Source organism: Vipera ursinii (genome assembly GCF_947247035.1).
Source record: "Vipera ursinii genome assembly, chromosome: 3".
NCBI classification, from domain to species: Eukaryota; Metazoa; Chordata; class Lepidosauria; order Squamata; family Viperidae; genus Vipera; species Vipera ursinii.
Genome location: NC_139516.1, coordinates 112,787,205 through 112,811,031, shown reverse-complemented (window position 1 = coordinate 112,811,031; position 23,827 = coordinate 112,787,205). Strand labels below are relative to the sequence as shown.

The 23,827-nt window shown below is 38.8% G+C and overlaps 1 protein-coding gene across 1 annotated transcript in view; it reads right to left on the bottom strand.

Annotated features, from left to right (window-relative positions):
• The window catches only part of TNR (tenascin R), a gene marked incomplete at both ends in the record, with an annotated part of 123,083 nt that overhangs the window by 15,595 nt on the left and 83,661 nt on the right, over positions 1-23,827 (bottom strand). The window contains 9 exons of the mRNA XM_083359442.1: positions 1,667-1,818; positions 7,383-7,515; positions 11,584-11,714; positions 12,363-12,506; positions 13,400-13,519; positions 15,033-15,176; positions 17,471-17,590; positions 20,390-20,656; positions 21,180-21,443. Of these exons, the coding sequence (XP_083215568.1) occupies positions 1,667-1,818; positions 7,383-7,515; positions 11,584-11,714; positions 12,363-12,506; positions 13,400-13,519; positions 15,033-15,176; positions 17,471-17,590; positions 20,390-20,656; positions 21,180-21,443 (1,475 nt within the window). The remainder of the gene's footprint in view (positions 1-1,666; positions 1,819-7,382; positions 7,516-11,583; positions 11,715-12,362; positions 12,507-13,399; positions 13,520-15,032; positions 15,177-17,470; positions 17,591-20,389; positions 20,657-21,179; positions 21,444-23,827) is intronic.

Genomic DNA, 23,827 nt, shown 5'->3' with positions numbered 1-23,827 from the left:
ATAAGGTGCTGTAGGGCTTCATAGAGCCGGTCAATTTCATCCTCTTCAGCACTGGTGGTTGGGGCATAGACTTGGACTACTGTGATATTGAATGGTTTGCCTTGGATTCGAACTGAGATCATTCTGTCATTTTGGAGATAATATCCCATTATTGCTTTTCCTACTCTTTTATTGACTATGAAGGCTACTCCATTTCTTCTGAGGGATTCTTGCCCGCAGTAGTATACCTGATGGTCATCCGAATTAAATTCACCCATTCCTTTCCATTTTAGTTCGCTGATTCCTAAGATGTCGATGTTCAGTCTTGTCATCTCTTGTTTGACCATGTCCAGCTTGCCTTGATTCATGGATCTTACATTCCAGGTTCCTATGGAGAAAAAATCTTTACAGCATTGGACTTTCCTTTCACCACCAGATACATCCACAGCTGAATGTCCTTTCGGCTTTGGCCCAGTCACTTCATTTTTTCTGGCACTACTAGTACTAGCCCTCTGCTCTTCCCCAGTAGCATATTGGATGCCTTCTTCCAGCGTTATATCTTTTTGCCTTTTGGTACTGTCCATGGGGTTTTCATGGCAAAGATACTGGAGTGGGTTGCCATTTCCTTCTCCAGTGGATCACGTTTTGTCAGAACTCTCTGCTATGACCTTGGGTGGCCCTGCACGGCATAGCTCATAGCTTCATTGAATTACGCAAGCCCCTTCACCACGACAAGACAGTAATCCATGAAGGGGATGGCTAATACACAGTATTGACTGCAATCTAATCCCGTTATGTGTGTTTATGTTTATGTGTGAGTGTGTTTGTATGTGTGTATGTGTGTAATCTCCTATCTCCTACATATGAAATGAAAATATCAGCAACAAGGCCTTTTGCCCATACCTTGATTAAAAATGAAACACATTTCCTTTTGAGATTAAATCCTCACAGGTCTTCTGTAGCCAATCCTGGGTACGCACATTCCCTCCAGCTGCAATATATCGAGTAGTGAACATGGAAATTTCACTCTTGATTAATTTCCTTGATAGAACCATGAATCAGTTGCAGCTTCACTCCCAAAAGGAGTTTCAGTGTAAAACCAATCACAAGGAACCTGATTGTAACTATCATTAACCTAGTCCTCAGGGCATGGAAAATAGAATATCTCAGCAAGACATTCTGATGCTTGATTCATATTTTTGGTTCCTGCTTTACCATCTTTTATCTAAGAACTTTCATTCAGGTAAAATATACAGTAAGTACCTGTAAGACCCCTCCCACCTTTGCTTTCCAAAATAAGTTTTGTTTTGGAGACCAGCCATTTAAAGTGGGCCTTGATATAAATTTTTCCATCCACTTGTTCTATACCAACAACCCTTAGAGTTTCACGGTAATAACCTCAAATTCTCTGATGGACTAAAATGTTTCTTTTTTCAGGATTTAAGAGTCTTTTCAGAAAGCTTTGCACTGCAATCTCTAATTTAAACATGAAGAGATGAAAGAATTTTTTAAAAAATGAATAAAGATAGTTGTTTTGCCAAACATTCAAAACATAAGTTGGTGTTTGTAAAGTGAGAAGTTGCACTACATAACAGTGGTATCATTTATATGCTAGACTAGAGGCATTCATTTTCTTCTACCTCTGATAACTGAACTGGATAACATGTGGCATTGTTTATTCACTTACAATCCATCCACCGCCATCTGTAGTCATATCACAGTATACTTGTACTCTCTGGCTGAGATCCCCATTAAGGGAAATGGTGTAAATGCCACTCAAATTGTCGCCATTGATCAAATGCTGGGCACAGTCCTGAGGATTCATAAATACACGGCCTCCTGTAGATTAGGGCAATAACACAGCAGAAGAGAGATTGCAGGATTCTTTACATATTGTAATACCATTCATAACTAATCAAGATCAATGAGGAGGGTCACATCGCATTCACTTCAAAGAAAAGAAAATACGTTCCTTAATACGAATATCACTAGTATTTTTTTTGCTAATAACTAGGGATGTGATCTAAGGGTCCCTTCTAATTTTACCACAAGAAATTATTCAAAACCAGGGAGGAACTTGATCCATGTGGGGTTACAGGTAGTCCTTGATTTACAACCATTCTTTTCACAACTATTTGAAGGAACAGCACTGAAAAAAGTGAATGCGGTTTGTACACAGAAAACTGGGTATCAAACAAGCTTCAGACTGTTTTTAAGCTAATAACAATATTTCAAGAAATTGATGACAAACCTCTGCCATTTGCCCTGAATAGCAAGAGACACGGGACATGATAACTGGCTGTATGACCTTAGACAAATACTCTTTTGCCACATTGGCCCCTGTTTTCCCATGAATCCCAGCAATCAGCAATGCAAATGGGAATTGCCGAGAGGGATGTCTGTGCAACCTTCCTTTGAGAAGGTTAGCCTAGAATTGCTGTACATAGGGTACTACTGGAGAGATCATTGAAGACACTCCTCTTTCCTCAAATAGGGATCCCTTTCCCATTTAGACCCCTTCTAGTGCATGATATTCTGAGGTATACTTTGGAAGAGAACTGTTCTCTGCTATCAGTATTTTTGACCTTCTGACTTGACCATGGTGCTGAGTTTGCACAAACCTTGATCCAAATAAGGGGTACAGTTTAGAGTCAGGGGAAAGTAAATGACATAAAAATTCTACCCACAGACTCGGGAGTTAACTTGGGATCTTCCTGGTTTAAATATCAGATCACTTGTTGTGCTTTTACAGATGGCTAAGATTTTGTAAATAGAAAAAAAATGGTTATGCTAGTCTTAGGTACCATGAAGAATACTGCATACATTTATGTTTAATTTCTGTACCAGTAAATGATTGAACTCCATCAAATCATTTGGGTTGTGAGGAGTCATTAGTGCTCTTTGAGCTTGGGAGTTTTCTCGCAGACATTTCATTATCCAAACTAATAATCATCAATACTAGTAGCTAATTTGGGTTGTTTTGCACATATTTTGTTTACCTTTGGTTCTCAAGAAATGGAGCAAGAGTTTTCCAGGGCACTGCCAATGGCTCTTCATTGCTTTAATGACAAGGAACACGTAGAATTTTGCCTTTGGGACTAATATTGCTCATATAATTTTCTTTTTTTAGATTCATAGATATTTCTAAGACTTTCACTGTGCAAAGAGACATTTGCTTTTTATAACATTTAAGCCATTTGTACTCCCCAACTCACTCCATGGGGATTATTTATTTTCCATTTATATTAATTCCTTTAAAATTTTCAACAGATCTTGGAAGAAATGGGTGACATTCAAAATAACGTTTCCATTGTGCACCTTGTAATGTGTTTCCCCTAAAGGTTTTTATACATATGAACAACAAAGGACAGATAGTTATTAACAAGATGCAAGAAATAAAAGGCCTTTGTTATGTTTCCAATAAACATGAACAGGCATAACACTTTCAGTGTAAAGCCAGGGAATTTCCTTTTTGTTAAATATACCTTATTGTTCTGGAAAGCGTTACCAGAATTTAATCAGACTGGTGTCTTGAGACATTTTTGTTTTTGTTTTTTTTGTCAAGACTACACACATTATATTGTGAATTCTGTAAGTTGGGTTCATACATCTGGAAGCCCAGACTGGAGAAGGCTGTTGTAAGGAGTCTTCAGTTGATCATCTCTATAGTGCACTTGGAAGGCTGACTGAGTGGATGTGCCTTGCCAAATCTGCACTGGATTGGCTCTATAGATTGAATCTCTATAGTGTTAAAACCCATGCGTCTAGGGATGAAGATTGTTTAAAAATCTGTCCCCATCACAGTATTTCCTTAATAAACAGAAAGACACTTAAAAGTATAGAAGTTGGTTGATCTGGTGTAAATCAAAGGCAAAGTGGGAGGAAAGCAGAGAAAAGCCACAAAGATGCTGAGGGGCTTGGAAACTAAATCCTCCAAAGATTGTTTAAAGGAACGTGATATATTTAGCTCACAGAAGAGAAGGCTAAGGGGTCACACAACACTAACCGTCTGGTAGATGAAGAGATGTCACAGGGAAGGGAGTGTGGATTTATTCCCTAGAGCACTCAAGGATAGAGCACAATGTATGGAAGCTTTACAGTGACACATTGAAAATGAAATAAGGAGGAATTTCCTAAATGTAAGAGCTATTAAGCAGTGGAACAACCTACTTCCTGAAATCACAGGTGTTCCATTACTGGAAGCGTTCAAGAAAAAAATTGGACAGCCATATATCCCGGACGTAAAGAGGATTTCTGCACTGGGCAGGGGGTTGGACTAGAAGACCTCCAAGGTTCCTTCCAACACTGATTCTTTGACAAGTGATCATGAGAAGATGTATGTAAACATGCTGTGTCAAATAACACCAAGCAATTTGATATGCTTTAACTAAGCTGGATGGATCATTTTGAAAACACTGTTTTTATCCTTTGCAACAAACTTGCTCTAATTCTTTATCCTAACTGAAGTGGAAGGAAGGATAAGGTAGCAGCCACTGATCTCCAAGTATTTAAAGCAAGCGGCCTTTGTGTTTGTTGATAGCCAGAGTTGTTAACTGACACTTCAAAAACCTTTTTATTTGTCCCAGTGAAACAGAGGTCTGCAATAGGTCCTTTTAGGCTACTAGATATAAACAAAGATTGGGTGAATGGGTGGACAGCTCTTTTTCCTTTTGTCATCTCTTCTGAACACTTTAATACAAATGAAATTGGATTTTGACCATTTTTGAACATGGCTTTCTAAAGAGATAATTTCACACAGCTATTCTTTTGTTCTGCTCTTATTCACAACCTGTTTACAGAATAGTATTCTCCTAAGGCGAGATTTCTCTCAGTAGCACCTGGATTATAACAATGTGTTTCATAAGCTGACACTTTAACACAAAGGAAACATTCAGATTGTGGAGTTAGATATTCAATTTTTTTAAAAAAAAATCTTGCTTGCTGGGAATAAATAGATGTTAGATATTAAAACAGTTAGGTACTAGAGAAATGTGGGGAAGAAACGGTTCTTATCTTATCCTGCAGAGATATTTAGTGGGATCAAGAAACTGTCCCAGGAAGGCAAGGTAAGGTGGTCAGAGTAAACTGTTGCTTCAGCTCCAGAAGTGTCTGATCTACAGGTGTGTAAGTTTGTGTGCATGCCAGCATGCATGTGTGTATTCATGTATATACATTTAGTGGACTTATATGGCTCCCCATCTCACAGACATGATTCTGGGTGGTTCACAATATCAAAATAGAAACATATACAGAAATATAAAATTATAGCAACTGGGAAAAAAGGATTACAACCCACACTCCAGCACAGCAATGGGCTCCCATGTGACACATGCTGGAAAATGCACTCCATGTTCAGATTAGGTGCTAATGCTATGTAATCTTCAGGGAGTGTATGAAAAGCTTTCCTGTGGGAGGTGGTAGCTGAAGAGACGGAGAACTGGCACCAAAAGATCTGTTTCCCACCTTCTCTTGCCCTGGCTTGCAAGAGAAGTGGAACTGTTGTAGTGAGTGGCAAAAAAAAGAAAGAAAAAAGAAAAGAAAAGAAATATATTTTTGCATGCATCTGGAAGAAAAGGGAAGGGGAACTTCTGCTGCCAATACTTGGATCAAATGAGACATTTGCATCCTACATCCCTTGTTTCTCTTTTTTCCTTTTCTGGGAAAACCCATCCTGCTGATTCTGTCTAGCGATTGGGACTGTGGGCAGTGCATTTTATACTAGCATAGTTTTCTGCTGGCTCATGGCCTGGAGGAAAATCATTTTAACACTTTACAGTCCAGGCGCAATTTTGAAAGCCTTTCGGAAACTTCAGTTAGTAAATCTGAATATTTTGCAACGACTGTAAATGAATTTATGTAACAGATGATGTTATTTGGAAAGACCTGGCTTGCCAGTCTTTGTGGCACTATTGTATGGGGTTGCATGGGAATGGCCTTGGGAGACAGGAGGAAGAGCCACAGCCTAGACCAGGGGTAGGCAACCTTGGCTCTTTTATGACTCGTGGACTTCAACTCCAAGAATTCCTGAGCCAGGCTGGCTCAGGAATTCTGGGGGTTGAAGTCCACGAGTCATAAAAAAGCCAAGGTTGCTTATCCCTGGCCTAGACAATCATAATGTAAAGGGTACCTCAGTCCACAGAAGGAAAAGGGGCATGGGAAGCATCTCAGAAGGGACCCTCCCTAGCTTTCTGGAAAGTAAAAGTAAAGGAGATGAGAAGTACTTTCTGATCTGTAAGATTCTGATATTGTAACCTTACGATAAAGTTAGTGTTAACAGTCACAGCTTGTGCTTCTTGTATGGACCACCTTGAAGAGCTGGAAACCCTCCAGATATGTTGGATTGCAATGAAATTACCTTGGGTAAAAGTCTATCCACATAAAAGTCTGCTAAAATTTACTTCGTATTATCCAAAAATAAATCAACGGGCAGCAGTGGCTTTTTAATGAAGCATCCGCTCTTTGGGACCCTTTCTTCAGACAGATTTTCTAATATTTCCTCTACTCTTTTCCTAGCCCTAGTCAAAACCTTTTTTTCTTTCCCTTGCCTTAAATTATTCTGTGCTGGATTTGTATTTGTTACTGTGCTGTTTCACACAGCAGTCACATAATGAACGGGATAGGAAGTTCAGTCTTGTTGGAAGAAAATTAAAAAGGAATATATAATTTTCTGAAGAAGTAGATTTGTTTTTCCATTGTGTCATCTATTCAGGTCCTTATTTCATTGCTAACTTTGGAAACAGATCACTGGTTTGGAAAATCTCTATCTTGAACTCCTGTGGAAAGATTTGTACGGTGGGGCTGATCTCCTCATTCAAACAATTCAGTCACTCTGTACATCAGCAGTCCATAAATTGGGATGACTGGGACAGTCATAGATCTACCATTTTTAGTCATCTGAGGCTGGGATATGCAGTCCCTTCCCGCTTCCCATCTTGTCCTTCCGTGCTAGATCAGGAAATGTAAAACTATGGTGGAATTATCAGGGAAAGAGCCTTGGGATCCCGTCCCACCCCCCACCTTTCTCTTTCCCTTATCAATATCCCCACATGACTGCATGAATGTATGTGTGAAAACCCACACTTTTAGTGTTTGTTTTTGTGGGCCTGGCAATGCTACTTTCTATTTCCATGACCCAGTAAAAGATATTATGTAACCACTGTTTTGTGTGTGGGAGAGGAAGGAGAATTAATTTTTGCTAGGAGGTTTAAGCTTAGTAATAGTAATCAACTGTGCATGGAGTAGTTATGAAAATTGCTCTGGATTTGTGCTGTTCTGAATCTAAGCAGTTATAAGGAATGATGCAAATCTGATAGAGTTCATTTTTAAAAATCCCTCTCTTAATAAAGCTATGGCGGCTATGGTGGCCATGCGACATAGCATAACAGATGATGTAGTACTCTTACCTGTAGTGAAGATGGCAGAGATAAATCCACTCCTCACAGCATCTTGAGCTGCTTGCAGGCGCACAGTGTACTCTGTGTTTTCAGAAAGACCTTCTAGGCGGATCCAAGTATCTTCTGCATCTACAATCAGCTCCTGTGTGTGGATCATCAACAAAATTGAAACACAGATATAACACAGATGAAATTTGCAGAGCTTGGGTAAGAAATGAGTATGGGTAAGAAATGAGGAAAAGTTAGAAATTTCCCAACCCTAAAATTGTTATCTTGAACCTTTGTCTCTTGGTGGTGGGTGTCTACTAAGACCTGATCAGAAAGATCGGGGTACATGGAAAAATCAATTATACCAACATGGATGGGTCTCAAATGAAATGGAACGGAACACGCTAGGTTGTATTACCCAGTTACTTTCAAAGTTGTAAGATCAGGCTTATCTTCTTGTTAGAACAGCCAGAGAATATCCAATTGCATGAAATTGACATGAAAAACATGGAAGGTTGATTTGAGAAGGGACTCATGTAGGGGAGTTGGGAAGAATTTAGTGTGCTGAAGAAATGGAAAATGTCCCTATAATCCAGCTCAAGAGATTGGAAGCAAAGTCAGCAATTCAGGATAATTCATTTCTGCTAATTTCTCATGCTAATAATTTCCATGGCAAACGTCTAAGTTTTGCTGCCACTTACTTTATTGAAGCAATTTATATAGCAGTTCAGCTCACCAGAGTAACTCTAGATGGCATACAGAGGGTTAAAATTCCAAATAAAACAATTTACAAAATAAATATCCAGAAACACAGTTTAGCAAAAGGAAACATCCAGAAAAAAATATCAGTATTCTACTTCTATTTTGTCAGATTCAGATACTGGAAAACATCTGCTATCTATTGTAATCCTGTATCCAGTTTTCCAAATCTCTATGACAAGACTGTTCTGTACCAGCCTGCTACCAGCCCTGCAGAAAAGGCAGGGACAACCCCTTTACAAACGGCAAGAGGCTGGAATTAAGCCTGCCAAATTTATTAACATAAAACAGAGCAAAACAAGACACCAACCATGAAACAGGAGCTATGAAACAGGAACTAATCAAGCGGTTGCCTTCAGCAAACCAGCCCTCCCACGCATTCCCCTTTTATACAATTCAGGGCGTGGCTTCTCTCTGCCTCCTTCCGAGGTGCCCCATTGCCTTCCTCTGTTTACTCCTGATTGACTGCCTCCTGTGTCGGGCGTCCTTGAACAGGGCCAGCTGTGGGTCATCATCATCCACGCTGTCAGGCTCACACAGCTGGGTCTCCGTCGTGACCAGGTGGGAGGGGCCTGGCTGAGGGCTCTCATCAGCAAGATCTTCAACCCCCTCAGCAAGCTCTTCAACACCCCCCTCCTCCTCTGAGTCGTCCGACCCAACTGCCGAACCCACAGGCTGACCCTGAATCACAACACAGACTTCAGACAGAACTAGAGCACAACATCCCTTTTCTGCAAGCATTTCTCAATGACTTAGTTAAAAAGCATCTTGCTTGAAAAGTTGGAGATGGATCTATTCATCACTTCTTGATTATTGGACAGAGATAAAAGTCTGTATCTATTCTTATCAGCTTGTATCTGCCTTGAGGACTTTATTCTTAAATCTAAGAACACTGCAGTGTGAGATAAGAGTATTCTGTTTGTCTATTATGAGTGGACTTCCTGACTGATACTAGAACTTGGAGTTGTATATGCAGCGATTTTATTTAATTATTTGTTTGTATTTATTAACCCAACTTCAATGGATTATATGCTGTGTACAAACCTCAAAACTCCATAAAAACAGATAAAACATCAAACCACACAGACTAGACTAAAATGATCTTATTAAACAACACAAATCAATCAATCAATCAATCAATCAATCAATCAATCAAACAGACAAACAAACAGAAGACTAAATTGAATCGGTTATTTTTCTGCCTTTAGTATATGGCATCTGCACCCCCGTTTATTATGGTATCAAGGTCACAGATGCCCCCATCAGACAGCATCCTCCTGGAAATAAGGGTGGCACCCTCTCTCCTGGGGTTCTGGAAAGCTCTTAAAATCTGTCTTTAGTCCCAGACCTGGAGTTGATGTATCAATATATTGTTGAATTTCTGCCCCTTTCCCCACCCGTTTTTTGATAAAAAAATAAGTGAATTTTGCCCACTTTATGATCTTGCCACAGTTATTAAGTGAATCACTGCATTTGCTAAGCTAGTAACACTGTTGTTAAGTGAATCTGGCTTCCTCATGGACTTTGCTCGTCAGAAGGTCACAAAAGGTGATCACATGATCCCGGGACACTTGCAACAGTCATAAATCACTTTTTCAATGCTCTTGAAACTTCAAAGGGTCACTAAATGAACTGCTGTAAATGACTGCCTGTATTGTTTTTATATTGCTGTGGTGTATGTGGGCCACACAAAGCCATTTGGCTCGGGCAGCATTAAATCAAATCAATAAGAAAGCTATACAAAGATGTCGCAAAAAGCCTTTAAAAAGTTGCATGCAAGTTTGGATAGAAGTGATATTAGTTCCCTGCACTCTCTGCGGTAGCTGGCAGGTCAACTGATGGAAATTGCTTCTGTGAAAGCTTAGGATGTTTTTAGTTAAGTGAAGTTTGGGGGGTGGGTGGGTTTGGATAAAAATAGTGCATAAAATCTATTCAATAAATCATGTCTTTAAAAATATGGAGGCAGAGGTATCTTATCTCTTCTACAATTCCCCTGCGGTTGGTCAGGATATAATGCTATTTCTAATTGCATTTATCTTCAGTGATTACAGTGCAGAATGGCTTGAAAAAAGTGGGGAAACGCTCTGAGTAAAGAGTGTGAAAGGTTTCTCATCATGTAAAGAATGAGTCTAGCCAGCTTTGCTTACTTGCCTGTTGGTTCCTTCCATTACTTTTTCATACTATGCAGGCGTGAGTGCTATCTTACTGAAATAATAACAATGCTGTAAAGCTACTATAATAGATCATAAATGAAATGATAAATGTTCCCTGAATTTGAGATCTACTCTCAGTAACTACTTAAAGAGGCCAGTTTAGGGTTTTTGGTAATAATATAAAATGCCTTGCTAGTGCCATTTCTAGCTTGATATTTCAACTTTTCAGGCTCCTGTGCAGTCGTGGAATGCATGATTGGTTTATTTTTTTCCTTTTTATCCCACCTTTGTTATTTTCATGAACAACTCAAAGCAGCAAACATACATAATACTCCTTCCTCCTCCTATTTTCCCCACAACAACAGTCCTGTGAGATGACTTGGACTGGGAGAGCATGACTGGCCCAAAGTCACCCAGCTGGCTTTCATGCCCAAGGCAGGACTAGAACTCAGTTTTCTGGTTTGTAGCCTGGCACCTTAACCTCTAGACATACATCGACAGCATGATTGGTTTCTTGATTGGTTACTCGGAACAAGAGGTTAGCTGTATGTCTATACAGATAATCACTGTTTACAACTTTCTGCAGCAAAAACAAATAAACAAATCCTTCCATTTAAGAAACACTATTTCCTTCTCCAACCCATGAGAAAGGGACCTATACTTTACAGCATTAAGTAACACACAGCCAAAAAGGAGCACTGAGTTATTTTGTGTGCCAGAAGGGAAGGAAGTCCTTCCTTTAAACTATTGCTTTTTTAAAAAGAATTGTAAGAGTTTGTTTGTTATTCCTGATTGTCTAGATTGCTCATGTGACCTCATTGCCTTCACTCTTAACATACTTCACTTGCTTTTAATGCTTTCAGCAAATAGTCATTTTATTGTTCTGTACTGTAACAACATCATATTAAATATATGATTCCTGATTTGTAGGCACATTAGGAATAGTAATGAAACAATGGAAGCCACGTCAAAATAAACCAGGGAGGAGAAATGACTGCAAACAATTGTTTTACTATGCAAATGATTCATGACTCCCTAGGATCATTACATGCAAACAAAAAAGGAGAAAAATCTCATTTTGTTTGATTCATTAACTTATCATTATAGGCCACAAGTGGCCAGACCTGGCCACTTTCCTAAAATCAGCAGTATCAAATCCTACCGTTATGAGACAGGAAACTCATGGGAATTGTAGTGTAAAGTATACAGGAAACCTGAAAATAGGCTTAAGATAGATGCTTCCAAATTCTTTGATACAACCACAAAATGTTGCCATCCCTCATCATGGATGTCAGAGATGAAGGCCCCACCTTGCGGCTCCCATCAGGGGATCTGTATGTCATGATGTAGTTCTCAATCTCAGCTACAGGAGGAAGCCATGAAAGAAGAGCACTTCGCCGAGTCACTTCACTTGCCGTCAGATTTGATGGCGGATCCAAAACTGTAAAAGTAGGAAAGGAATAGAGGAAGAGGCTCAGATATCTATGTGGAGGTGATAAGTTTAAAAATGAGTCAGGCAGAAGCTTATAATTTCTGTTGTGAACTGGGTTCTTTGTTGCAAGCAGGAGACGAGGCAAGAGAGTTCAGACAGAAACATACTTTATTGAATGCAGGAATTAAATTAGTAACCAAGGCTTCTATGCAGCTATTTATACTGCTGGCCACTAGGTGGCGGCCAATAGGTTTGAAGGAGCCTATTACTGCCTTAGAGGTAACCAATGGTGGTCCTGGAGACTGTTTGTCTGAGGAACCAGCGACCATTACACAGACTCCCTGATTAAGCAATCTCCAACAGCATTCAAAGACACGTGGTGCAGTTCAAGTGAAACAGGCCGAATACGTTACAATTTCCCAGGGGAAAAAAATGCCTGCCAGGTTCTTAGGACTCAGTGGGACCAACAGATTTCCACTCCACCAACTGAAGAAACTGGCCAGCAGCAGAAAATGAACAATAAATCACCGAGCTTAACCCAGAAAACAGATGTAATTGTGAGTTATCTGTATCAAGCAATACTTTCCTTTCATTTCCTCCTAGTATTTGAAATCAACTTGTAAATTCCTATTAGAGGGAGGAATAGGTAATACTTACGAGTAGTAAAGTTGGTGAAGATGGTTCTGCTTGTGACAGGCCCATTGATAGCATACATTGTGACTTTATAGCTGGTACTGGGAAGCAAATTGATAAGCTTATATTCTTGTTCGGTCCTGTCCACCAAAATAGTTTCTCCGGCAACTGAAATCAGAGGCAAAAGGATTGAACATATCATGAGGCTAGGTGGGATCCAAACAGAAACAAGAATTGGAGTTAATTATCAGATAGCTCATTCAATCTTACAGAGGAAAGAAAGGTAGAATCACACAGTCAGCTTTCAGATATCAATATTCCAGGTTTATTAATAATACAGACTTCAGCATAGTCAGATACAAATTCGGCAAGTCTCAAAAACTGGATTTGCTGAATTAATGTTAAGTCATAGATCTTGTGGAAGATTCATTTTTAATATTAGGATAAACATGGTGACTCATTCTTATGTCACAGCTGGAAACTATTTTGTGATTCATACACAACATTCCTTCTTGGTAGGAAAAAATGTGTAGATGCAAATCGAGCCTACATTGCAGGAATCCTGCCAGAAGGAAATAATGTTGAAGAAGGACAACAAAAGAGCTCTTACTTTTTGTCCTGAATTACTTGTTCTTATTTCTGTAAGGGAACAGCCTTATTAAGGAGCAGTTAACACTTCTAAAAATATGGTTATACTTGTATCTTTCAATTTTTTTTAAAAAAATTGCTTCCTTGAAATGTAGCAAAGTGTGGAGATGGAAAGGTCTGAAAGCATAACAACTGAAAAAAAATTAAAAACAGTTGTCCTTTACTCAGCTGTGACTGAGAAAGATGGAGGGCCTGTCCCAAATCTTATAGTTAAAATATCAGTGATAAAGGTGTAAGAATAAAAATATTGTTGTAAAATATAATGAAATTTATGCTAAACATAAACATTATTCAGCATTTAATGATTAATATCAACTTTCACCATTAGCCCCAGTCACTTGTGTTTATCTCAGCTGATGGGTGGTCGTTGCCCCAATTACATGCTGAATCCTGATCATTAAGTAAAGACATACCACTGTCATGAGTAAGCACAATGACATAATTTTCAGCTTCGACGCCAGGCTGGTCCCACTTTAGCAAGGTTTCTGTTGGGGTAATGTTTATGGCAATCAAATTCTTTGGATGATCCATGGCTGCAAAAGAGGCAAAAAGCAAGATGGGATAGTCATTAGAATAATCATTTCAGCAATTAGTAATGATTAAAAAAATAAGAGCAACACGATATGCAAAAGTTATGTGGGAGATTAATGTTATTTATTTCTAAAATTTATTTCTTAAATTTATGTGCCACCCATCACCCCTGTAGGGTGACTCTGGGTGTCTTATGACAGCAAAACCCTCACGGAAGCTTTGAAAAGCCTCTCAGAATCATTGATCTGATGGATGAATGTATGGCTCAATAAAGAAAAGTTTTAGAATAATCATGATCAACAAGTTCCCAACTAAAATGCATTATCTGTGAAGCACTTGATTGTTTCTTTGCAGCAGCCTTCCTTGAAACTGCTGTACTTCAAGCTTAGATCTTACTAGGCTATGGAAGTAATAGATTTAAAACTTGTTTGGATTACCTCTTCAGCAATAGCACAGCACTAATACATGACCAGAGATATTTTATCACTTCCCTTCCCTCTCTCCAAAAAGGAAGAGAGAACAAAATGATTAGAAGCTGAAAAGCTGCCTATAAATTTGCAGCACATATCAGAAATTTTGGAAAAACACTGTTTGGTATATTTAACTGTTTTAGCCATATTATTTATTGCTCTATCAGGATATATTCGGAGAAAATATCAGTAGACGTGAATTATAGGAACATTTGGAACAGGATAGGCAATTTGTGGACCACGTTTTAGTCTTAGCAGTCCTCTACTGTTTCTGAATTATCCTCAAGTGCAAACTTTGATAGTATGCAACCTCTACTTTTTACAAAGTATTTCAAAAGACAAACATAGCTCAGTTTCCCTATAATGCAGAATGTAAGTTAAACCCTCAATATATTTAGCATACAAAGTCAATAGTTCAACTTTGATAGTATGATTTTCGGGTCAATGTTAATATAAAGATATAAATACAAGTGAATGCTTCCCAGACTGGCCAACATTTTTCAGACTTTAGGCAATTTGAAAGGGTTAGTTGTAGGCTCAAGTTCAAATGAAGTTATCTCTGATTTAGAATAATACAAGTTGATTCAGTTGGGGTAGAATATTTTATATATTGTTTGCTGTTACTCTTTGTTTATAATTTTTTTCTCAGTGGGTAGCAATGGAATTTTGTCCCAAAGGAAGAATTCAGTTTCCCCCCCTCAGATTAACATTTGTCTCTTTACTTTGTCAGGGCCAATGAATCCAATAGCTGTTTAGTGGAATATTTGAATTTAACTACTACAGTAGTTCAATATGGCCCATGTAGTCGAGGCTTACTTCTAAAAATGCACAACAGGAATTCTTTAATGTAATTAGAATGAACATTCTTTAGGTCCCTCAAATTTGTTTCCATCGAAAGGCCTGGTTCCTGGCTCAGTCAAACTCAGTGGGATCAGTGGGATACAGGGTCATCCTATAACTAGCTAATAATGCTTGTCCATCACGAGCCATCTTTTCTCCAAATAAACTCGATACACTTGTATATTTTCAAAGAGGCATCTCATACCTGTATACATGGTATGTAAAAGTGGTTCACTTTCTTCTCTGCCCTTTATACTTTTTAGGCTGATTTCATATTCAGTTGAAGGCTGCAAGTAGTTGAGAGTATATTCAGTAATACCTTTTGCAACAACTATATTGTCAATTCGCCCTGTATAGATTGAGAAAATGACTTTGTTATTTTCAGCAAATGTAGGTATTCCAAAAACAACCTGACAATTGTAAGGTGGTATCCAGGCACACGTTCCATTCTTAGTTCCATGAAAAAACCTGAAAAACATAGCCCTTATGATGCTTCTTTCTTTTCTGGATTCAAACACAGGTAGTTCTTGACTGACAACCTTTTGTTTAGCAACCATTGGAAGTTACAACAGCATTGAAAAAAGTGACTTACAACCAGTCCTTGCAGTTACAACTGTGGCAGCATCCCCAGGGCAGATGCTTGGCAATAAATTTACAACAGCTGCAGTGTCCTGAGGTCGTGGGATTGCCATTTGTGACCTTCCTAGCTGGCTTCCAACAAGCAGAGTAAGGAGGGAAATTGGGTTTTCTTAACAACTGCTTGAATCACTTCACATCTGCTGTGATTCAGTTAAGATCTATGGCAAAAAAAGATCTTAAAATAGGGTGCAATTCACTTAACAACTGCCTTGCTTAGCTGTGGAAACTTTGGTCTTAATTGAGGTCATAATTTGAGCATCTAAGGAAGTGGCCCTAAGACACCTTCTAACCCATTAGAAATATACCAATTGGCAGCCATCTATAGAAAATCTCTGGTATCGTTTCAGTTCAGACTTGGTGGACTTAATAACTTAAAATGAAATCCAGAGATGTATAGAATAAATTCTGGGCACTGTGCATTGCAATCAAACATGGATTGTATTTAACACATTATCTGATAAGAGGCTACTCCGTCATAATTTATCTCATGAGAAAATTCAGAGCTTCTTGAAATACAGTTTGAGAAGCAATCCAACATTACATTTACAATCCCTAATATTTTTGGAGAGATATTTATCCCTGTTTTGCTTTAACATTTTCTAAGCACGATAATAGTCCTGTTCTAAGAACCTAGACAAGACCACATGTTCACTGGGTTCATATATTGTGCATATATTAGGGTTTGTTTGGTTTTGGTTTAAAATATGTTAATTCTTCCATTGTGGTTTGTAAGCTATGGTTTACAGCTTAGTGCATTACAATATGTGAATTAAGCTAATTGTAGCTTGTTCAACAAGCTATGGTTAAGACAATAGTGACTTACCACAATGTATGAACTCATTTTATACTTGCTTGGGGAAACATATAAAAACCTGTGAATTAGGCTGAGACGAGAGATAATGAGTGCCCCAAACCATCTTGTACATTTCTGTGACTGAGGATGGATTTGAACCTGAGTCTCTCTGATCCTAGTTCAATACTTTAACTACTATAATATATTCTATAAATAGACATACCGGTATATGCATCTATTCAACTACAATTTCTCTGTAAATCTATAATGCTATTTTTTTCCTATTTTTTAAATGTGCAATTGCATTATGTAAACATGCCTTCATGTTTACAGCAGAATGTCAGAAGGCAAGGCAGGTGACTGAATTACATATGCAGTGAATTACTTTGGAGGAATGTGTAATTAGCAGACGACTTTTTGTATAGAAGTAGCTTTGTATAGAAGTAGCGGTGGCTCAGTGGGTTAGGACGCTGAGCTTGTCGATCAGAAGGTCGGCAGTTTGGCAGGTCGAATCCTGAGTGCCGCGTAACAGAGTGAGCGCCTGTTACTTGTCCCAGCTTCTGCCAACCTAGCAGTTTGAAAGCATGTAAAAATGCAAGTAGGTGGGAAGGTAACAGCGTTCCATGCGCCTTTGGCGTCTAGTCATGCCAGCCACATGACCATGGAAGACGTCCTCGGACAAATGCTGGCTCTTCGGCTTTGAAACGGAGATGAGCACCGGCCCCTAGAGTCGGAAACGACTAGCAGGCATGTGCGGGGGAACCTTTACCTTTTTAGCTTATTCAAGGTGCTTGTCAAATGCAATGAAAGTCTCTTGCCAAAACATTTACCCCTATTTTATTTTGATTGCCCATTAGTCTTTTAAAGTTAACATCTTTGGAAGTTTGGTGTATCATTTTATGGAACTGCAATAAAATAATCTTTTTTAACACATTAAGACTGCAGTTCTGAACAAACATAACAGGGAATAAACCGTATCCAATGAACTGGATCTTAAGTCTGAGCATAAAGGTGCATGAATGGGACTAAGTTCGTTTTCAAAGGAAAAACTGTTCATACATTCAGTAAGAATCTTAATAATATGGACTGAAAGTAGCCCAGCTGGTGAATAGGTTATCCTGCTGAATCCTGGTCTTGGTTTAAATCTATTTATATATATTCTATTGGAGCCCAGAACTCCATTCACAAAATTTGGGATGGAGCATAATTACCTTGGGCAGATTTGCAGGAAATCTTATAGTGGTCAAAAGGTGCAATTGGAGGTGCCCAATGGACAGTCACAGATTCTGTAGTCACATTGACAATTGTCAAGTTCTTCGGTGGATCAATCTCTGTATGAAACAAAGGGCAACAGGTAAAAAAATTCCGAAATTCATATTCTAATTGGAATATAGTGAATAGCTTTGGGTAGCAATTATACAGTATATACATAATACTTATGCTGTCAAGCTCTGAACTCCTTCACCATATCATCGCCTCTTTGAAAAGATATACTGGATGGATGGATTAAAACTTGCCAAGAGAGACCAGGGCCAATTCTAGACTAAGGCAAAATAGGCTTAGATCTAGGAGCCCCAAATTTTAAGGGAGGTCAAAATAAAAAATACCATAAAAATCAAAAGGCATTAGATGTACTTCATGAGCCAACACACTCGAAGATTAAAATTTCCAATAAAAGAAAAAAATGTTCAGGACTGAAAATCATAAAGCTCAAAAACTTTGGGGAAAAAAAGAAACAAGATGGCATCTTCCTAACAAAGTCAGAAGATGAGCCAAACCATATAGCGCACTAAAATACAACTTTGCCTAGGGCACCAAAATGTCCAGAGCCACCCTATCTCCAAGTACCTGGAAACTGATATAGAGAATACAAGAGATGACCATGACAGAAATATGCAAGAACTGCTATCCAGACAAAAGAGGGCTGAAACTTTTTTTTTTTAAAAAACACCAAAACCCAAGAAACCAAATAAAATTCAGAAGTCCCTCAGACAGAAGCCTCCCTGATCTTCTGGAGTATAAGGAAGGGGAGCATATAATGACGATTTGCACAGTTCTGAGCCAGTCTCAATAAAAAGCAGTCTTAGTTTTCCTGTGGGGTTGATTTCTTGATCTGGTCTATGATGCCTAAAACTCTGAATTGGATCTTGAAGCAAAGCACCAGCAGTGCAAAACTGGAACATCAGAATTATATGATTTCATCTGTATCTCCAGTTAGCAACTGGCCACTGTATTGTGGACCAATTGTAATTTCAAAGTCCTCTCCAAAGACAGTCCATTTGTTGCAGTAGTTTAATTGTTAGCTGATGAGGATGAGGTCACTATAATCAGGGCCCCTTGGTTCTAAAAAATAATAATAAATGAACTCCAAACCCAAACCACCCCATAACTGCCATACCAGCTAAAGATCAGCAGGGCTTGTGAAACCTCCAAGCCATAGATGTGCTAATTCAGGGGAGTCTTGATTGAGAAGCAAGCAATCCCATTTTCATTTTTGAAAACTCTCTGTTATTAAAGCACACTATTTCAGACAGAAGTGTGGTGTGTTTGTTGTGTCCGGGTAGTTAAGGAGAAATGGGATCATTTCTACTCACATTTTTAAGGAAACAAGCAAAAACAGTTAGTAATTTTATCAACCAAATTTTGGCTGTGTTTTCTGTGATACCAGTTATTTCTATAGTCCAGCCAAGCGAAGGCAAAGTGGAAATTTTTGAGAAAGCAAGAAATAGACATCTTGTTGTCCTTGTCACTATATCAAGTCCATGTTCTGTTTGCCTTGACTATTTTACTGCTTCTTACTCCAATCTGAAGTGTAGCTACTTGTTTCCAGGTGGAAACCAAAATACAGCGGATAGTAAGAATACAGCAAGGGTTCTCAAACATCAGACAGCTACAGAGACTATTTTCTAAATTAAAATTTGGAAGCACTCTTCATTCTTACATCCTAAAGAATAATTTTGGAATCTGCAGGATACAGTAATACTGATTTCCCTCAGAGGATCTCCCAACTCTTACATTTTATCCTAGTTTCTGTTACGACCATTGCCCCTCATCTGGAAATGATAAATCCTGAACTAGACTTACACCAAGATTGAGCTGGCAGATGTATTTGTGATATGTATTGGCTGTGGGATCCTGTATGGCTTACCAGAATTGTTAATAATATAAATGTATTTCTTGGAACAGACTACTAGCTCTCCAACAGCAAAGTTTGGGAATTACCGTAGTAAGATAAATAAATTGAGATGGAACATTGATTTTTGGTTACTCCATACCCTACTTCACAGGGTTTATGTTATAATTTTCATAACAAACTTTATGGCCTCACATATCATTATTATTATACTGAAACAATCTATGTATCAAACATGATTTAAAGAAATAATTTGGAATATAATGAAAGCAAACAGCTCTTTAAAACAATCCCATCTTTTTTCTCAGATTTTAGCGGCATTCTTGAAAACAGATGGGGCTATTTAAAGGAGTTGATATATTAAAACAAATGTATCCTAGTTCTTCAAGCAGTATTGAGGATTGAAACATACAGTAATTTATGTTTTTAGATCTTTCAGAAAACTGGATAGCTAATACTAAGTAGGCAAAATAAGCTAGTCTACCTTGAGTTAAATGTGATATTTAATAGCTCAAAAGACTTTAGTTTAAATCAAAGAACATTCTCTCATTTCAAAGATTGTCTTTAATATATACCTCTTATTTATTTACTAGTTTTATAAGGCTGCCCAAGTCAAACAAAGTGACTTGGGCAACATACAACAGAAAAACAAACAATAAATCAGTCCCCCCAAAATAAAAAAAAATAAAGCTGTAAAGCAAACAGAATATAAATACAAAATACAAAAATATGAAATGGCAACCAAGCACAATAATAAAAACATCCAAAATGGTCCCAAACAACTGGTGGAAAAGTTAGATCTTAACAGCTTTCCTGAAGATGACCATAATTTTGGTGGTGATGGTGTATATGTGTGTGTGATGTGTGTGTAGAGATATACTTACAGGGGCAACTGCTCAAAAGGCATTTTTTCTAAAGGACCTTGTAATCAACTCTCTTGCAGAAGAGATTAAAAAATAGGCATCACACTAGAATGGAGAACACTCTGCTCTTTTACCTGTTGTGACTGAACCAACTATTGGCTCAGAGCTGACAAGGCCATGTACAGCCACCAGGGACATGATATACTCTGTGGATGGTTGTAGCCCTGACAAACCAACATGTCTCTTTGTAGGGTCCAGCATCACTTCCTTGGTTTCCTTCTTATTTTTGGGGCCGTAGGTCAGTATCAGCCTATCTGCTGGAGGGGAGGGGTCATTCCAAGTGATGTTCACGCTGGAGGAAGTTACACGAGAAAAGTGAAGTTGTGTGATTGGTCGGAATCCTAAAAATAAGAGCAGAGAACAGACCTGTAAATTAACTAACTTAATTAATTAATTAACTCAAAGTAGGATCAAATGTGCCTCTCAGCTAAGAAAGATTACTGTTACTGTTAAGATTTTGGGAATTTATCTTTGGAATAGATCTCATGAGCACGATTGAATTTTAGCTCTCTGTTTTGAGAAATTAAAAACTGTTCTGAAATCAATTATTCTGTACAAAAGGAATGGTCAAAGTGGGCTGCAAACCATAAGGAACAGGGGGGTAGGGAAAAATAAGTGTGTGTGTGTGCGCGCACGCACACACGTGCGCACACACACATACACACAAACTGTATGTGCACATGACCATTCAGATGCCCAGTGCATGAGAGAAATCTTCTAAATATTAGAGGGCTTTGTCTAAGACAAATCATATACACCAACCAAATGTGACCTGGAGCATTTAGACAATCATAAAACAGCAATGGAAGACCTTTGAGATTACCCTCAGTACCTGATTAATGTAATCTGATAGTTCTTTAGTACCTGTGAAGGCATCCACAGTGCTTTCCAAGCTTTGCTGTCGGCCTCTTTCAGCAATGACCGAGATAGTGTATTCAGTCCCAGGTTCTAAGTCTGTGAGTGTAAGCTCAGACTCATCTTTAGAGACAGTAACCTCTGATGCCATTCCTGAAGCTTGCATGAAGATGACCCGATAATGATCAATGGGACCCTTGACTTTGGTCCAAGACACAGAGATGGATGTTTCTGTGGAAGCTGTCACAATCAGGTCATGAGGGCTGTCCAGCTCTATGGCAGCAGGAGGATATGTAAAAAGACAGAAAGTAACAATGGCATGAAATGCATTCACCTGCAGGATAAGAACTAACTTAAGTTTTGAGTTTTATGCTGATTTTTAGTGTGTTTTCATGTCTGTAACATTTATCTAAATGTTACTTTAAACCACTCTGAACTATTTGAGGAACACAGCTGGAATATGAAATGATAAATGGTTAGATTCACAGACTGTAGAACAACAGATTGCCCCAAAAAGGCTGTCGTGGAGACATTTCATAAGAACAATTCCACTGAAAATCTATTTAAATTTGAATATGTCTTGAGAAGTAGGATAGGAATGTCAGTCTCTCTATAATTTTGCATACAAAGAACAAAGTTAAAACCGTCCATATCAGTAGTAGCCATTAGCCGTCATGTCAATAGCTTCTGGCTTAAAAAGATCAACAGCTACACCTCTTTCCTAGTCCCAAAGTTGGCCCTCAGCAATTTGTAACCACAACCAGCGGCATTTTCCCCTTGCAGCTATAAATAATAAAATATTAAATTGCTATCAGCCAGACGTCTTTTAAACTGACTCTCAGATCTATTTAAAAAGGTGAGTTTGCACAACATATTAGAAGAAAACCACATACACACATCAACTGAAATGTGCTTTTCTTCCATCTTTGAGAAGAAAAAGATCGCACATCTGATGGTGCACATGCTGCTGTTCTTACAGAATGCAGTGTTGGACACTTCCAGGTCAGTGTTTAGTAGGTTCCTGGCTGACCTTTCCCCTCCCATCTAGCATTACCTCCTGGTAGCTAAACAAATCACTAACAGTTGTCCTGAAGATATAATGTGATTGGGATGAATGTATTCTTTTCCTACCTCTCTGGCAAATGGGGAGGGATAATTGCCAGTGACTCTTGTAGTGCTTTGTTACAAATGCCCATTCCACCTTTGTTCTGCTTTGCCCTGCAGCATTTCTCCCCTTCAAATTCCCTTCCCTTCATGGGAATGGGATAATTTGTCTTTCTATTCAATGGGATTGGAGGGTCCAGGGCAACTCCAGCCCCCCACCTCAAATACCCTAGACTGTAGTGAAAAGGGAGATGAAAGATGGAGACATTCTGGAGGGAGCGCTGCCAATCTATGAAGAAGGGAAGCTTGGCTTTTGTGCCACAGTGCTACTTCCCTCCTACATATGCCTTCTTTGTTAAAAGCTTTCCATGGATAAAGAGCCTGACAGTGCTGTTAGTGGCTGGTAGGCTTTAACTCTGTGGCTCCAGCCACCACTATATTGCATTAGACCCCTACTGTCATGAAGCCTTTCAGGTAGATGGGAGGGAGCAATCTTGCAGTGGGCTAGTTGAAGCCCAACAAATTGATAACTATGAAGATTTCTCTTCCATGTAAGTCTTCTGCCAAAACAACAGGGAAAATAAAACAAAATTCCTTGGATCAACTACAGCCTATTTTAGGAGCAGGCTGCCTGTGAGATTGTGGCTGTGTTGTGAGGACATGTCTTCAGTAAACATAAGTGAGGTGTGTTTATGTTGCAAAGACTGTTATGCATTGCAGATGAAAACTTCATTGGCCTTGCTTTTTTAAAAAAAGCAACACATTTATAGGATCTCATAGTGGGTTATAGTCATAAACAAAATAAATCCATAAAACCAATTGTTATTGTTATTGTTAGCGCATGGTTGTGTTACATTAGCCAGGAGACCACCATGGTATTGCAGAGTAGTAGTTTGGCTGCCAACTTACCAGCTCTGTTATAGGAGATGCTCACGCACCTCCCAAGGTGTGCTACAGGAGGATGGGCTAGCTTTGCACCAGAAAGAAAGATGAGTGGCTCTTCCTGCAGCATCATCCTAGGTCCCCTCCCTTCCCCAGAGCCATCTCATAAAAAGGTACTGCAACCAGAAAGGTTGAGAGCCAGCAGAAATCTGACTGCCTGCATATAGAACTCCATCTATGTGGTATGGAACCTATTTGTTTACTTGTGTACAACATGCTTTTGAACTATTAGGTAGACAGAAGCTGACGCAAGTGACTGGAGCTCATCCTGCCACAGGAACTCAAACTCACAGAACTCAAACCACTGGCAGAGACCATCTCCAGCATCATTAAGACACTGAGCCACTGTGCCTCCATAAAAGCAATGATAGAAAGACATGTATCCCTTCATGTCAGTCTTGATTCTTGGAAAAAATAAGTGTAATTTCCTTGACAACATTGTTGGAAATGGTTTGCCACTGCTTTCTTCCTAGGGCAGAGAGGCACCCAGAGTCATCCATCTGGCTTCTCACTTAAGGCAGGACAAGAACACACACTTTCCTAGTTTCTAGCCCAGTATCTTATCATTGCCCCAATCTGGCTCTTAGGAAAACTATATTAATTTAAAACAC